Source organism: Ahaetulla prasina, chromosome 15 (genome assembly GCF_028640845.1).
Source record: "Ahaetulla prasina isolate Xishuangbanna chromosome 15, ASM2864084v1, whole genome shotgun sequence".
Lineage (NCBI taxonomy): Eukaryota > Metazoa > Chordata > Lepidosauria > Squamata > Colubridae > Ahaetulla > Ahaetulla prasina.
Genome location: NC_080553.1, coordinates 19,251,078 through 19,265,730, shown reverse-complemented (window position 1 = coordinate 19,265,730; position 14,653 = coordinate 19,251,078). Strand labels below are relative to the sequence as shown.

General features: G+C 53.7%; 3 protein-coding genes across 6 annotated transcripts in view; 1 reads left to right on the top strand and 2 right to left on the bottom strand.

The window, feature by feature from the left end:
• The window catches only part of ZNRF3 (zinc and ring finger 3), a 29,508-nt gene extending 23,740 nt beyond the window's left edge, over positions 1-5,768 (bottom strand). For 2 of the 4 annotated variants that reach the window (XM_058158436.1, XM_058158437.1), the window contains exon 1: positions 5,282-5,768. In XM_058158436.1, the coding sequence (XP_058014419.1) occupies positions 5,282-5,701 (420 nt within the window). In that variant the 5' untranslated portion in view covers positions 5,702-5,768. The remainder of the gene's footprint in view (positions 1-5,281) is intronic. The other 2 variants (XM_058158439.1, XM_058158438.1) reach the window with 2 other exon arrangements.
• Positions 5,769-8,743: 2,975 nt separating this feature from the next.
• XBP1 (X-box binding protein 1) lies at positions 8,744-10,091 on the top strand. The gene is made up of 5 exons (XM_058158581.1): positions 8,744-9,012; positions 9,091-9,187; positions 9,285-9,389; positions 9,468-9,676; positions 9,803-10,091. Exons 1-5 carry the CDS (start codon positions 8,855-8,857, stop codon positions 9,990-9,992), a joined length of 759 nt encoding a protein of 252 aa, XP_058014564.1. The 5' UTR covers positions 8,744-8,854; the 3' UTR covers positions 9,993-10,091.
• A 1,715-nt stretch (positions 10,092-11,806) lies between these two features.
• CCDC117 (coiled-coil domain containing 117) lies at positions 11,807-14,623 on the bottom strand. The gene is made up of 4 exons (XM_058158582.1): positions 14,326-14,623; positions 14,079-14,231; positions 13,840-13,995; positions 11,807-13,654 (listed from the first exon to the last, which is right to left on the bottom strand). Exons 1-4 carry the CDS (start codon positions 14,481-14,483, stop codon positions 13,399-13,401), a joined length of 723 nt encoding a protein of 240 aa, XP_058014565.1. The 5' UTR covers positions 14,484-14,623; the 3' UTR covers positions 11,807-13,398.
• Positions 14,624-14,653: the final 30 nt, after the last annotated feature.

The window sequence follows — 14,653 nt, the reverse complement described above, 5'->3', positions numbered from 1 at the left end:
AGCAGGCCGACTACCAGAGGCGCTCCATGCTGCTCCCCATCTATGGGAGCCTTGCCCGCTCCTACCAATGGACTTCCCTGCCAGTTTAGACACAGGAAAGAGGTGGCCGGAGGAAGTAAGCCATGGCTAGATGTGCTGCTTTGGGGCGGCAGCCTCTGGCTCAAGTCTTGCCATCACATTAGCCAGGGCCAAGGGTGGAGGCAACCGGGAGTCCAGTTCAGTCCAGATTTTCCCCTTATCCCCCTCTGACTACACTTCAAAGCAGGAGTATTTTTGTACAGCCCAGCAAGGAGCAGCAATGGGCCAGCTGCTTGCAAAGCACAGGGAGAAGTTAACCCTTTGAATGCAGGATCTTCCACCACTGGCAATGCTAGCTAGGGAGAAGGAAAAGAGGAAGGTAGCTGGGGAGCCTCCAAGCAGCCCTTGTGTGGCTGAAAAGCCAAGCTGACTGCCCACACTCTCACCAGGCTCAGATAGCTTGGTGTGGTGCTTGAGGAATTCAGCTTGGTGACTAAGGTGAGACTTGGTTCCTGCAGAAACCCTCTAAATAGTCAGGCTGGCTAGAGGTCCAGAGAAGGCACACGCTCCCAGAACATTCTCTGGATCCTGTGCCCAAGCCCTTTGGCTGTACCTTGTGTTGCCCACCTCACCATCAGATCGGTGGGTGGCAGGAGTGAAATCCAGCAGGTTCTGACAGGTTCTGGAGAACCAGTAGTGGAAATTTTGAGCAGTTCGGAGAACCAGCAAATACCAACCCTGGCTGGCCCCAGAGTGAGTAGGGAATGGGGATTTTGCAGTATCCTTCCCCTGCCATGCCCACCAAGCCACACCCACAGAACAGATAGTAAAAAAAAATTGGATTTCACCACTGGTGGGTTGTGACGATTCTGGAGCCCAGAGAGCAAGCCAGGAGAGCCCTGTGCGTCAGGCTAATCTTGAGGCTGTGGGGACAAGCCCTCCCAGTCCAAAAACCAAAGTGGTGCCCCACACTAACTTGCACCATGGATGGCAGAGAAGACACGAGCAAGAGGCCGGGAAGGATTCCTCCTCGACAAGGGGAGGCCAAGTGGCACTGGTGATCCAGAGGAAGCCCAAGGATCGTATACTTTTTTTTTCCTTTTCTTTTTTTTACATTTATATCCCGCCCTTCTCCAAAGACTCAGGGCGGCTTACAGTGTATAAGGCAATAGTCTCATTCTATTTGTATATTTTTACAAAGTCAACTTATTGCCCTCCCAACAATCTGGGTCCTCATTTTACCTACCTTATAAAGGATGGAAGGCTGAGTCAACCTTGGGCCAGGCTTGAACCTGCAGTAATTGCAGGCTACTGTGTTCTAATAACAGGCTCTAACAGCCTGAGCTATTCCGACTATGGTCTCATCAGCCCCCACATATGCAGCCCTCTCCCCTCCCCTGGCAACACGCCAAGGACCAGGCTGACAGCAGGAATTAGCATCTTTAAGAAGATGGTGCCTTCCTGGAAAAACAGAAGTGGGCAGCGGAGGGAGCAAAACTAATGGGAAAAGCTGGCACCAGAAGGACACCTCTCAACAGGTTCTGTCCTTCGTTGGGAAGTAGAGAGCTGAGAGGGCTCGCTTCCCACCAACTAGCTCTCTACTCAGAAATTCCTCGTCCTGCATTCTGGAGCCGAGGGTTGGTCTCCTTCAGTGTAAAATCCTTTTGTCCTTTTGAAGCGCACTGCATTTTTCCCTCCCTCTGTCTTCCCTTCCAGGGACGAAGTATAGCCAGCTCCTTCAGGACTAATTCTAATCTCCTACTCTTCTTCTCTGCCTTTCTCTGAACTAGGTGGCAGTTTGTCCAATTCTTTTTACAGCATGACATCCAGGACTTCGGTCTAATCAAAGCAGAAATTACTATTGTTATCGTTGATATTATTAAAATGATTTACTCCCACCTCAATTGGTGATTTCTAGAGACATTAAAACATAAACATAATAAGGAATATTAGACTGCAAGAATCATAACCAAAACCTATCGATTAGCATAGGTACAGTGATTTCCACAGCTAACATTACTTCCCATTATCTGGAAACTAAACTTAAGGTTGTTGCTATTATGGCTACACAACCATTAAAAATTCAAATAGTCCCTATCCAGAATATGCCTGTGTCCCCAGCACACTGGCAAAACCACTTGGCCCCAGAATTTGCAGATCTGTTCACACCATTAGGGAAACAGATTCCACAACCGTGCCCCCAGGGCTCAGCTTAATTAAGAGTTTTGTGCAACTCATGGACCAGACCCCCTTGTGGAAGGGGTAACACTCCCCTCCTCTCCTGCCTGCTACTGAAGGGAGTAAAAATGCCCTTGAGCTCTCTCGGGAGGTTCACATCCATCAGATGGCCATAAGTGGCTATGGGATAAAGTTTGGGCATCAAGTACACCACCACTCTGGGCACAGACGTCCCAGAACCCCTGTGGATGTTTCTCAGGATGCTTACAACTTCATGCGGAAACCCTTCATTTTAAAAAGTCTTACCCAGCCACTCCCTCCCAAAAATGTGTGGAGCAACAGTGCATCCAGCACCGGCTTCAAAGGTTCAAGGTAAAGAATTTTAGAAATCCCTGCCTTTGGAGCAATCCCAGACAAGGTGTTCTACAATTAAAAGCTGTTCCACCATGTGTGCTGTGGACCTTCCAGCGAAGATACTGCTACAGTAGGTCTGCCTCACCACTACTGCACAGCTGGTTCTCTTACTAGGCATTGCCCATCCGTCTCACTTGCAGAATCAGCAGAAGTCACCAATGCAAACCTCACGCCGCTACTGTGACAGAATATCCCACTTCCACGTAGCCACACAAGGACTTGAAGAGCCACCTTCTCTCACGGCACATCAGCCTCGGAGGCCTGTCTGAGCTGCTCTGTCAGAGGAGGGCGAGAGTGGTGGGAGGCAGCACCCTACATCCCATATCTGCAGGCGCCACTCGCAGGAGCCACCTGGGCACTTTCCCTCTTCTCAGAAGCGGGGCAGAGACTTTTTCATTCTTTCCTGCTCTGCAACCCCCCCCCCCAACGCAATTTCAACCTTGGAGCTGCACCGTTAGCCACCCTCTTTGGCACTCCAGATGACTGGAGTAACACTGACCAAAAATACCATTTACGTAGAGAACAAAAAAGACACTAGGATACCTGACCCACAGTTTAAAAGTGGGAAGGACTACAGAGTCCTGGCTACACTGGGTTGTTTCTACCATTTCCTGAGCCACAAATCCTGGCTTACAAAAAGCAATAGTTGAGTTGACCCAGTGTACTAAGCCAAAGACAAACCAACAACATTTGGGCTCAGCTAAGGGAACTCTGAAGCATTGCGCCCAGCCATGTTTCAATGCTCCTACTCCATGACAATAAGCTAATGGAAAGCTGAAATCAATTTTTTCTCCACATCTGACCTACCTCACAGCCATTGGGGAAAAGTGATGGATGACTTCCCAATTCAAGCCACCATTAAGCAGAAAAAGGGGAGAGAAAGGTGCCCCCTCTCCTACCCCCACCCCAAAAGGGATCTCTTCCCTGGCACCTCAATTAGAGCAGCCAGGACTTCTGCTGTGCTGCCAGCCACCTTCCTTGTATTGATGCCTATTTAAGGGGGCAGCCTCCATCTCCTGGGTGATAGGCCTAGTTTGCAGCCCTCTGCCCTCACTGCAGGCCTAGTTAGCCCCAATATTCGCCTTGCAACTGATGCAGCCTCAGGGAAACTCCAGAAACATCAGCTTAAGGAACGGAACACACAGCCCCTTCCTGAACCAAGTCCAAACCTCCAGCCCCTGGCGGGAAAAATAAGGGGCCTTCCAAAAAATCCAGGACTAGATTCAGGCAGCCATGTTGCTACAAGTCAGAGGGGCTTATCTCAGGCCTTAGTACCCCACTGCATTCACACAGCCTTCTTCGCCCTTGCAGAGAATATATAGTTTTGAGAAAGCCCTTTTCCCTTATTTTCATTCCTGCCTCTGCTTCCATTTTTCACAGTGCCCAAAATAAACAGCGTATTCACAAAGGCTTTCAAGATGAAAGAAAGAACTTCAGTTGCAGTATAAAGAAGTACAGGCTAGAGTGATCTGAGGGCTGCCTATAAATATGCAAGATCAAAGCTGGTCCTGTTAAATTAAAAATGCTGTCACACAGATAGGAACTAGCCTCTAGCACTGCCGGCTTCAACATGTGAGCCTCTGATCTGAGGCAGAGCGAAAGGGGGGGGGAGGAGAGAGAGAGAAGTTGAGCACCCCTAGAAGCAGCATTCACCTTAAGCGGAGGAGGAGGAGGAGGAGGAGGAGGAGGAGGAGGAGGAGGAAATGAAAAAAAGGTTCACCAGTAGCAGAGGAGTTTTAAAAAGGCGATTACACATTTTTCATGCAAATTGTTGGAATTTAACCGGCAGCCTCTGGGCACTTGGGGGGGGGGGGACACTTCCTCCTAATCCAGAACCTCTCAAAGCTGGAGCAGCCCTTGTGAACCGCCTCTGGCAGTGACTTCCAAGTTCCACCTCAATTCCTCTGCAGACCTGACTTCAACACACACACACACTGCCCGTGTTTCTTACTCCCAGGGGAAAAGCTCGATCACGCCAGGGCAAATGCTGCCCATCAGCCTTCGGAAGCCTCCGCGCGGGGGAACCATCGCCCCATCCATGCTTCCACCCTGCGTGAGCCCCAGGGGGTTGGACTAGACGATCTCCAAGGTCCCTTCCAACTCTCGTTACTATTAACCCTGTCCCCAGCGCCATTTGCGGGGGCTCGCTTCTCTGCAAACACGCACGCGGCTCCCGGGTCATTGACCCGAAAACCCACGTTCAACCCGAGCAGAGCAGTAGCCGCCCCCCGCCAGCCTTCTGCAGCCCCACTGACTGGCCCCCATCTTCTTGGAATCCGAACTCCCGTGGCTCGAACGAGAGAGTAGTGGGGTGTCCCAAAGCGGCATCTTCAGCCCACCCCGCGGTTAAAGAGCAGCAGCAGCAGCCCCCGCGGTCCCGTCCACGGAGAGGCGCTGCCTTCCTGGATCGGGCTCCAGGTCTCCGGCCAGACCCCCCGAGGGCGGCCGAGCGAGCCGGGACCGTTGCTCTCGGGCAGCCTGGGTAATGTTCGGCGGCCCACGAGCCGCCTTCTCCTGAAACCAAAGTCGGCGGAAAGCGCCGGGGAGGCAGCCGAGGAAGCTGCCGTTCCTGCCCGGGTGCCACGCGGATTCCCGGGCCCGGGCGCGCTCTGCAGATACTCAGGGGCGCAGCCGCTTTCCCCACCCGGAGCCATTTTGCGCCGCCGCTCACCTGCACGATCTCGCCCTCGGCGCTGAGCGTGGCCCCGGCGCGGGAGAAGCGGCCTTGCAGCCCGGTGGTGTAGGTGGTGTAGTCGCCGCCGGGGCTGGACTCGAAGAGCACCACCTCCACGAAGGCCGCCTCCCGGCCCAGCGCCGCCGCTGCCGCCGCCAGCGCCGCCACCACCAGCAGCGGCCCCGGGCCCGGCCTCATCACGCCGGCGGGCCCCCCGCGCCGGCCCCGGGCAGCGGTGGCGACGGGGGCGCCCGGCCGGGGTCGCGCATCGCGTCGCGGGCGCCGCCGGGTCTCTTCTCCTTCCGCCCGGCCTCCACCTCGGCCTAGCGTTGTGTCCCGGCGGCGGCGGGGCGGCGGGCTGGCGGCAGCTCCCTCCTCCTCCTCCTCCTCCCGGCCCAGCCGCCGCGTCCCTTTCATCCGCTCCACGTGACGGGGTATGCGGCTGTCCCCGCCTCCGCCCGGGCCCGGCCCGCCTCCCCTCGCCGCCGCCTTCTGGCCGGGCAGCGCGGGACCTGACGGGTGGCTTCGCCTGGGCGGGGCTGGGGGAAGCGAGGCTAAGCTCCGGCCGGCCCGAAAAGGGTGAACGTGGGGCGGGGTGGGAGGGTTGGGCCTCCCGGCAGGGGCCCTCCAAAGTGAGCGGTGGAAGGCCACCTTGCAGCCGGTGGCCCGAGCGGCTGGCTGGAAAGACAGCTTTCGGCTACCTGCCGCCTCCTCCTGCCCAAGAGCTGCGGTCCCCCAACCCCGGTCCTGAGCAGCAGCGTCGGCGTTCTTCTTCCTCCTCCATAACGCGAGTGGGAGAGTGGCCTGCGGACATTTAAGGGGAGCCGCTTCAAGGGTTTGAGCGAAGCAAACTTGAGATTATCAGCAAATGGGGGACGGGGAGCCAAGATGGGGATGGAGCTGTCCTGACGGCCCGGCTTTCTTAAGCGGTTTGCCGACTTAAACGCGGGACTGGGCCCCCGATGCAGCTCTCGGCAGCAGCAGGAGGCTCCTTGAACCGGCCTTCTCAGCACCCCTTCTCGGGCCAGCAGGCAGGAAGCCGGGCTTGCAGACCACCTGAGACCCGAAGGCCCCGGAGGCGAAATTCTTGCTGTTCCCTTCCCAGCGCGGGACACGCAGACTCCCTCCGGGCGCCAGAAGAGCGCTGCCCATCCAACCCGAAGGAAGTTTGAGAGGAAGGAAGGTCTTGCGGGCGGCTTGTGGTCTTAACGCCACTTCGGTTCGCTGCCCGAGTCGTCTGCTCCCTCTGCTGGTTGCTAAAAAGCCAGGGCTGCCGGCTGGAAGCCGCTCGGGTGGCGTATCGGATGCGGCTCCATAGACCCTCTTGTTCTGGCCCACTTCCCTCAAGTAGCTCTGTATGCTCCCGCCCGGAGTCCACTAAAACGGGGAGGGCTCAGGGATGAAATCCAGCAGGTTTTGGAGAACCGGTAGTGGAAATTTTGAGTAGTTCGGAGAACCGGCAAATACCATCCCTGGCTGGCCCCAAAGTGGGGAGGGAATGGAGATTCTGCAATATCCTTCCCCCTGGAGTGGGGAGGGAATGGGGATTTTGCAGTACCCTTCCCCTGCCACGCCCACCAAGCCACACCACACCCATCAAGTCACGCCCACAGAACCGGTAATAAAAAAATTGGATTTCACCACTGGGTGGGCTGCAAATATGTGGAGGAAATATTAAAGTGGCTTCTGCTCTGGGGTTCCAAGATCGCTAGGCAGATTTCCCCGGTTAGATTTTGCAAATTTTTAAAGTTCCTTTGAAGCACCATAAATGGCAGGTCAAGTACAGCAAAACAGAGTTCATAGGAATACGAGTGGCATTTTCAATAAAATACAGTCTGAAACTGCTGCAATAGAATAGAATAGAATTCTTTATTGGCCAAGTGTGATTTGTCTTGGTGCATATGCTCTCAGTGTACATAAAAGATATGTTCATCAAGAATTCTAAGGTACAACACTTAATGATAGTCATAGGGTACAAATAAGCAATCAGGAAACTATCAATATAAGTCCTAAGGATACAAGCAATATAATACAAGAATATAGAGATATCCTATTTCTCCTGGGTATTCTGGAAGGGAAAATGGAAAAAAATACACAATATATATTACACATACTGATGGGGAGTAGAATTGTGATAGCACAGAATTGGAAACATCCAGATATACCTCTGGACCAAATTATAATAAAAAATATATATGAATGTGCAGAAATGGACAGATTATGGAAATGAAGGAGAGGGAAGACACTGAGTACTATTTAATATGGAATAGATGTTATTCCTGGCTGGAGAGTAAATATAAAACTTAAGGGAGATTTTTGTTATGAGATCGAATTGTGAATAGAAGTTAAGATAATGTAAACAAGGATGTAAGTTTAAGATATATTTAGAAGTAGAATCTATATAGAGGTTCAATAGGATAGAAATACCAATGTAGAAAAGCTGTTACTAGTATTGTAATTTTGCTGCGTATTTCTTTGTTTATATTTTTTGTGTGTATTATGTTTCTTTTTGTACTGTGTATTTTAATGTTTGGAAATTTAATAAACATTTTTTTTAAAAAGAATATAGAGAGATCATTGCTTTTTCAGCGGACTAATCTCAAAGGATCCGCCGCCCATTTCAGACGAAGTCCAGCAGTGGCATCCGACGGCTGAGGACCAGAAGCCTGGCGACCGCCAAGGGTAAGAAGGCCTCTGCCGCTCCCCGCTCGCCCGTCGGAACCTTCTGCCGGTCGGAGCGCGGAAGGGATCCCGGCGCCTACCCACCGCCGCAAAAAGGACCAAGCGCCCCCGAGTCGTGCCTGTTGCGTCCCTGGGGACGCGGACCGAGTCACGGCTTGCACAAGGCCAGATCTCCCGCTAGGACGGCAGCCGTCCAACAGCGCTCTCTGGCAGCAGCGGGGTGACGGCCGGCAGAGCTCGGGCCGAGGAACCCGCCTGCCGTTGCCGCTCCTAAACGGACATGTGGCCGCACTCTTCACTGGGCGTTAATTCGGGGTTCTCCTTCTTGCTACACGTCGGGAGCTGCGAAAAGTCCCCAGTGCGTAACGAGGTGGAATTCCCCGGACTAAGCCCCGGTCGCGTCGCTGGCTGCAGGGAACCCCGCCCAGTTAGGATGAGCGGAGGCCGCCGCCGCCGCCGCTTCCTCGAAGGAAGCGAATCCGCGGCTGCCGCCCGAGCCCTCCCTGACGAAACCAAGGGCAGGGAGGAAACGGTCGCGCGCGTGCGCCGACGAGCCAAACACACACACACCCCGACTCCCTCGCCGCCGTCATTCTGCGGCTGCGCTGGGCTGCGGGCGGCCAGCGTGGCGCTCGGCGAAGGCCAGAAGCTTGCGTCACGCGTCCCTGACGCAATCGCGCCCCGCCCCCGCCCGCCGGAGGCCAATCGCCAAGCGTCCCCATAGGGGTGTCTCCCGGCGGCAGCCAATCGATGAGAGCCACGACGTGAGATATGCGCAGGAGCCGCGGAGGGCCGCAAGCGCAGATGGCTCGACGCATCGTCGGAGCCGGTTGCTTCGGGGCTCGTCGGTCGTGAAGGAGGAGGGCGAGGCCGCTACCGCCGGCGGGGATGGCTCCGCTGCCGAGCCCTGCAGTGCCGCCGCCGCCTCGGCTCCTCCTGCTGCCGGCCGCATCGACGGCCGCTCCAGGGGCTCCCTCGCCTTCCCCGCCGCCCCGTAAGCGGCAGCGCCTGGCGCACCTCAGCCCGGAGGAGAAGGCCCTACGCCGGTGAGGCCGGAAGCGGGGACGCGGCGCGGCGCGGCGTCACACGAGCGCCTCTCATCCGTCTCTTTCTCTCCCCTCCAGGAAGCTGAAGAACCGTGTGGCGGCGCAGAGCGCTCGCGACCGCAAGAAGGCGCGCATGGGCGAGCTGGAGCGGCAGGCCGTCGAGCTGGAGGCCGAGGTGGGGCGGGGAGGCCGGGCCGGGTGGGGCGGGGAGGCCGGCCGGCCCCTCGGGCTCCCCCTCACCGCCTGCCTCTCCCTCTCTCACACACACACAGAACCAGAAACTGCTGGCCGAGAACCGGCGCCTGCGGGAGCGTGCCCACAGCTTGGCGCGCGAGAACCACGATCTGCGCCTCCGTCTCGGGCTTCCGACGCTGAAGGTGAGGGTCGGACGGGTCGAGGGGGGCCCCGCCAGGGCTCTAGCCTCCACCCGTCTCACCAAGGACCCTTCCCCGCAGGTGGAGATGCAGGAGGAGACAGCAAGCATCGCCCCTGGTGGGGCAGAGACCGGGTCTTCTGAGTCCGCAGCACTTAGACTACGTGTTCCTCCGCAGAAGGGACAGGCCCAGCAGTCTTCTGCCTCCACAGTGGGGGAGAGGAGGAGGAGGAAGAGGATGATGGGGGCCTCCCTCTGGGCACAGACAGCCTGGCTTCTTCAGATGCTGAGGTGGGTAAAAAATAGCTGCTGCCCTTCCTGTTAATATCCCGCTAGAAGCAAATGTGAGGGGGGGGGGTCCTCTGAATCACCTGTCCTAACCAGCAAACTGGTGTGTGTGTATCTGTTCTCTTACAGTCTGATCTCCTCTTGGGCATTTTGGATAGTCTGGATCCAGACATGTTCTTGCACTGTAGCAGCTCCCAGGCAATTTTCTTTGAGAAGCTGCAGCAGGAAGTGTGCGGAGAAGCACCTGTTCCCTTACCTGCCTCCACCAGTCCCTCCTTGGGGCCTGCACCACTCAGGCAAGATGCCATTAATGAACTGATCCGCTTTGATCATGAATACACCAAGCCATTCTTCCTGGAGATCATATCTGAAGCGGCCACCCAGACCAGTGCACTCCTGGAGGAAGTGGTTGCTTCTCCTCCCCTGCCGGCCCCCATCTCTGTGAAGGAGGAGCCTGCAGATACCCTTTTGCCTGACCTGGGCCTCTCCCATCTGCTCTCCTCAAACCACAGGCCTCCCTCGCTGCTGGATGCAGCCAGTGACTCAGGCTATGAAGGCTCACCCTCCCCGTTCAGTGACCTGTCCTCTCCTATGGACACAGATTGCAGCTGGGAGGAGGCCTTTGCCAAGGAGCTGTTTCCTCAGCTGATCAGTGTGTGATACCTGCTTAGCTTATGGACAGCCCTCAGATGGACAGGTGTTTTGGAAGAATGTTCCTCTTGAAAGTGTTTCATCAGATTCTTAAGTATTGCTTTTTTTGTATGTCACCTCTGCCTGGCACCTGCCTCATCAAGGTGTTTCATGGCCCTTCCAAGTCAGCTTTGTTGGACAGAAGGGATCCTGCGTAGGGAGAAATTGTTAACCCCTCAGTAGCTTCTCTTCAGTGTGTAAATAAAGGCGGTGGGGTCAGATATTATGTAAATATACACTTACTGATCTTTTTTGAAAGTTATTTTCCTGCAGCATATTTAAAACTTGCTGTAATTAAAATGCAGAGCAAGTGATCTCTTTTTCTTACCTTTATTCTAAAGTGGGAGGGAGGTAACAGTGGAAGATCATTCAGAAAGAGGGAGAAATTGGTCCCTTTAAGCTTCTGCACAAATTTTGCCATTCATATTAATTTGGCAAACTAGTTCAATTAGCTTGAACTATTTTAGTTCAGTTCGAATCCCTCGTGCCACATAACAGGGTGAGCTCCCGTGATTTGTCCCAGCTTCTGAAAAACCAGCAGTTCGAAAGCATGTAAAAAATGCAAGTAGAAAAATAGGGACCACCTTTTGTGGGAAGGTAACAGTGTTCTGTGCGCCTTTGACGTTGAGTGATGCCAGCCACATGACTATGGACAGCGCTGGCTCTTTGGCTTTGAAATGGAGATGAGCACCACCCCCTAGAGTCTGGAACCACTAGCACATATGTGTGAGTGGAACCTTTACCTTTAAATATACATGCATTCTTGGCCATATGAACTATTACTTGAAATAGAGCAATCTAAACCAGTGTGTGTGCAAAATTTAGGGAAGGTTAAACCTTGGCCAGCCATCACACAAAAGTAGCAGCTGTGTAGAACATACAAAGTTTTCTTCTTCCCGTCTTCCTGCTACTAGCTCCTGAGTAATATATAAGGGTTGTCTCTCTGAATGCTTGCTGCCCAATTGTATACTTGAATGTCCTTAATTAAGTGGGAAGTGGTTCAATTCTGCACTGATGGAATGCTAGTTACAGACTTGCCAAATATTACAGAAGCAGGAAGAAAAGTTCTCATTTGAACGAGGGAACCATAGGAAGCACCCAGTTAAAGCTTCCACAAGCTGAGCAACAGAAGGCTACAGTGCAAAGTTGTCAGTGCAAAGGAGGGCTATGTGGCATTTATCTGCATAGGTGTGGAAAAGGGTTAGCTGAAATCATTTTGGGATTTCCACGGAGGGTCTGTACAACTACATCTTGGCTATAGACTAAAATGCTTGATTACCTCAGAAACTTTCACCCTGGCAGCTCACAATGTGCCAAAACATCCAACAGAGATCAAAGGGATTTTGCAGCCCCAAAAGTAATCTTAAAACCACTGAGAGTAGAATTGATTACAGCAAAGTAAAAGGTATTGACAAATCTTCAGCAATGTACACCATTTTACATTTTTTTTTAAAAAAAGTTTATTGACATACAAATTGTGATTTGGCCCAATGGCAGGCAGACCACAATGCAGTGTTGCTGGTGTCTATATTAACTATCCAACAGAAACGCTCCCAGAGTTCCCATCTCAAGCAATTCTTGTTCCATCTATCCCTCCAAAAATTACACTTTTGGATACACTCAAAAAGATTTTTTTTTAACCCTCGAGTGAAGGAGGGTGGGTAATTTCAAGGCCAATCCAACAATTGGGGATGTTACTTTATGTACAGTTGAAGAAACATGTCCTTTTTTACACCAGAGCAAAATCTAACCAACATTAACCTGAAACAGCTCTGATAAAAGTCAGATTTGGGTTTTGCAGGATGTAGGCAAAGCCAATTCCCACCTGTGGTTGCTTAGCACTTGCTGTGCTCTCGCTGGGAGAGCTGGAAGGGCTGTCTGGCTCCTTCCCTAATTTAAGATTAGAAGCTTTTAGAGTGACATGGGCTTGCTATTCAAACAGAAGAGAGGCACAAAGGCTTTTGCTAAATGAAAAGGTTACTTAAAAGCAGAGACAATTTCACAAAGTAGCAATATAAAAAATTGAGTTGTAAACATCAGAATAGATTTGCTGAGATCTGCACAATGTTAAGTTTAAACAAGATGATTAGCTACGAAAGCTAATACATTTTGGAACCAAGAAAGTATCGGCAGAAAATTGAAAATCAAACTCAAAATGCACAAGCTACTTTCAAGTCCTCCTTCACAGGGAAAAAAAATCAACTGAGGTTGCCTTTCCCAGCTTTCTCGTAGGCAGTGTGCAAAGCTTGAGCTTTTCCTAGAAAAACTTATTTCCTATACATAAACATTCCTGCAATAATTTTCATTTGCAGTGGTGCTCCCAGAATTTCAGAGCGCTAGACTGCCAATTGGCTCCTTGAACACAAGAAGCTAAAAAGTGCATAATATGACAGCTTAGGCAGTCTGATGTTTTAACTGGTACATTTTCTACCAATAGCTGTGCTCAGCTAGGTTGCCACAACCATGATCTATTTCCCTCAATGCTACTAGTGCCCACTGAGATTCTCAAGAGAGGGACCGCAGGGCATAGAGGCCAATGTGAATCACTCCTGGCTCAATGGCTCACATGTTCTGTTCTTACAACAGAGTCTGCAAGTCAATGCCACCAACTGATCTTGAGTTGGTGAAGACGGATCTGTATCCCCATGCCTGAAGAGACATTTCCTGTGAATAGCTAGAAACAACGGAACTTCAGGTTTGCCTACTCAGCTCAAATTTTGAAAGGCTGTAGCAGAAATGAATGCTGCATTTGTCACAAGCAATCAAATTTCATAATCAAAAAGACCCAAACTCTAGACTGGTGCTCCAAGAAAACAAGGCTTCAGGCTTAATGGGCATAAAGGATGAGACATAAGGTTTGGCATCTCGCTGTGTAAAAAGATGACACGAAGAACCAGCCAGCTTATTTTCAGGAGCCCCAAGTGCCTTCTCCACATCCTAGATTTTATAACTAAGCCCCTGGATTCCTAACGAACGGCATCTTTCAATCTCTGCTTGTCCAGAAAGTAAAAGTAAAGCACTTGCTTCATTCCCTTCTACAGCTCCATCTCTTCTTCCGCAGGCCCACCTGATCCAACTGCCCCGAAGTGGGCCAAGGGCATTTCTGCCTGCTGAGACTGTGTCGGGAATTTGTCTGTCTGTGTGGGAAAGGCAGCTTCCAGGGCTGCCAGCTTTCCAAGGCGTCTTTCTGTGACCAATGGCTTGTAGCTCTTAATACAAGCCAGACCTTCTTTTTCAGGGAGAAATTCAGGGAGAGGCTTCCAAAGCACCAGCTCCATTGACGGACGGCTCCTGAGAGAGAGAAAGCACCAGGATCAAAATCAATCTCCAGGGAGCAGCTCTTGCTCAGGCTCCTCGGGGAGGGGTGGGGGGGTCTCTCCTCTGGGGCAGGGGTGCTACCGCACCCAAGGGGGCAGCTGGTAAAATGGCTGAGATGCAATTCCCCCCATCCCTGTTGCAGCCACTGCTAGACGTACATGGACTCAATGATTTTCTTGGTCAAGGTCCCTTCATAGTCCTGCTTCAGTCCGGTTTGTAGCGTGCGGGACAGGACCAGGGTGGGCAGGTGGCCCTCGGGCCGGCCTGCAGGTCCTCCTTCCTCCTCCTCCTCCTCCTCCTCCTCCTCAGTGATCCTGGCGGGGAAAGGAGGAAGCCCAGTGAGAGCGGCGCAGGTGGAGGGCGGCCTCTACCGCGGGCAAGCGGACGGGCGGCTCACCTGTTCTCGATCTCCTGCAGCCTCCGACGGGCAGCCTCGCACTGCTGCTCCGGCCCGACCTGTTCCATTTCCTCGCAGGACGCTTCCGGCGGGCCCGGGGTTGCCCTCGAGCAGCACGGCCACCCCGCCGCCGCCTTCTTGCCCGGGGGACACCTGGGGAGGAAACAGCGAAGAGGCTGGCACCCGGCGCCGCGGCGGACACCCCGCCTGCCTGCCTCCCTGCCTCCCTGCGCCCGGGCCCGCTCACCCCTCCGGCTCTTCCTCCAACCGGTGCTTCCTCCAGACCCGCGGCGTTGCGCAGGCCGGCCCGGCAGACGAGGCCCGCGCGCCGAGCGGCCCCAGGACGGCGAGGCGGCGGGCGCTGGGCCCTGGCGGGAAGGCGCTGGGCAGCGGCCCCGAGGCCATGGCGGTGCTGGCCGCTCCGCTCCGGGTTAGTTAGGGGTGCCGCCACCGCCAGGCGGGCTCGGGGCACGTGACCCAGGCGCGCCGCTAGACGCCGGTGGGTGACGGACTCGCGCGCGCGTGGCCTGCCGGGAGTCGTAGGCGCTGCGCGTGCCGGGGGGGCGGAGGGAGGA

What these genes read in the sequence shown, in the direction of transcription:
- XBP1 (XM_058158581.1), top strand. Translation starts at nt 8,855, where the DNA reads ATGGCTCCGCTGCCGAGCCCTGCAGTGCCGCCGCCGCCTCGGCTCCTC. An exon ending in TCGGGCTTCCGACGCTGAAG is followed by an intron (nt 9,390 to 9,467) that starts GTGAGGGTCGGA and finishes CCTTCCCCGCAG; the next exon opens with GTGGAGATGCAGGAGGAGAC. An exon ending in TGGCTTCTTCAGATGCTGAG is followed by an intron (nt 9,677 to 9,802) that starts GTGGGTAAAAAA and finishes GTTCTCTTACAG; the next exon opens with TCTGATCTCCTCTTGGGCAT.
- CCDC117 (XM_058158582.1), bottom strand. Translation starts at nt 14,483, where the DNA reads ATGGCCTCGGGGCCGCTGCCCAGCGCCTTCCCGCCAGGGCCCAGCGCC. An exon ending in TTGGAGGAAGAGCCGGAGGG is followed by an intron (nt 14,232 to 14,325) that starts GTGAGCGGGCCC and finishes TTTCCTCCCCAG; the next exon opens with GTGTCCCCCGGGCAAGAAGG. An exon ending in AAGAAAATCATTGAGTCCAT is followed by an intron (nt 13,655 to 13,839) that starts GTACGTCTAGCA and finishes TCTCTCTCTCAG; the next exon opens with GAGCCGTCCGTCAATGGAGC.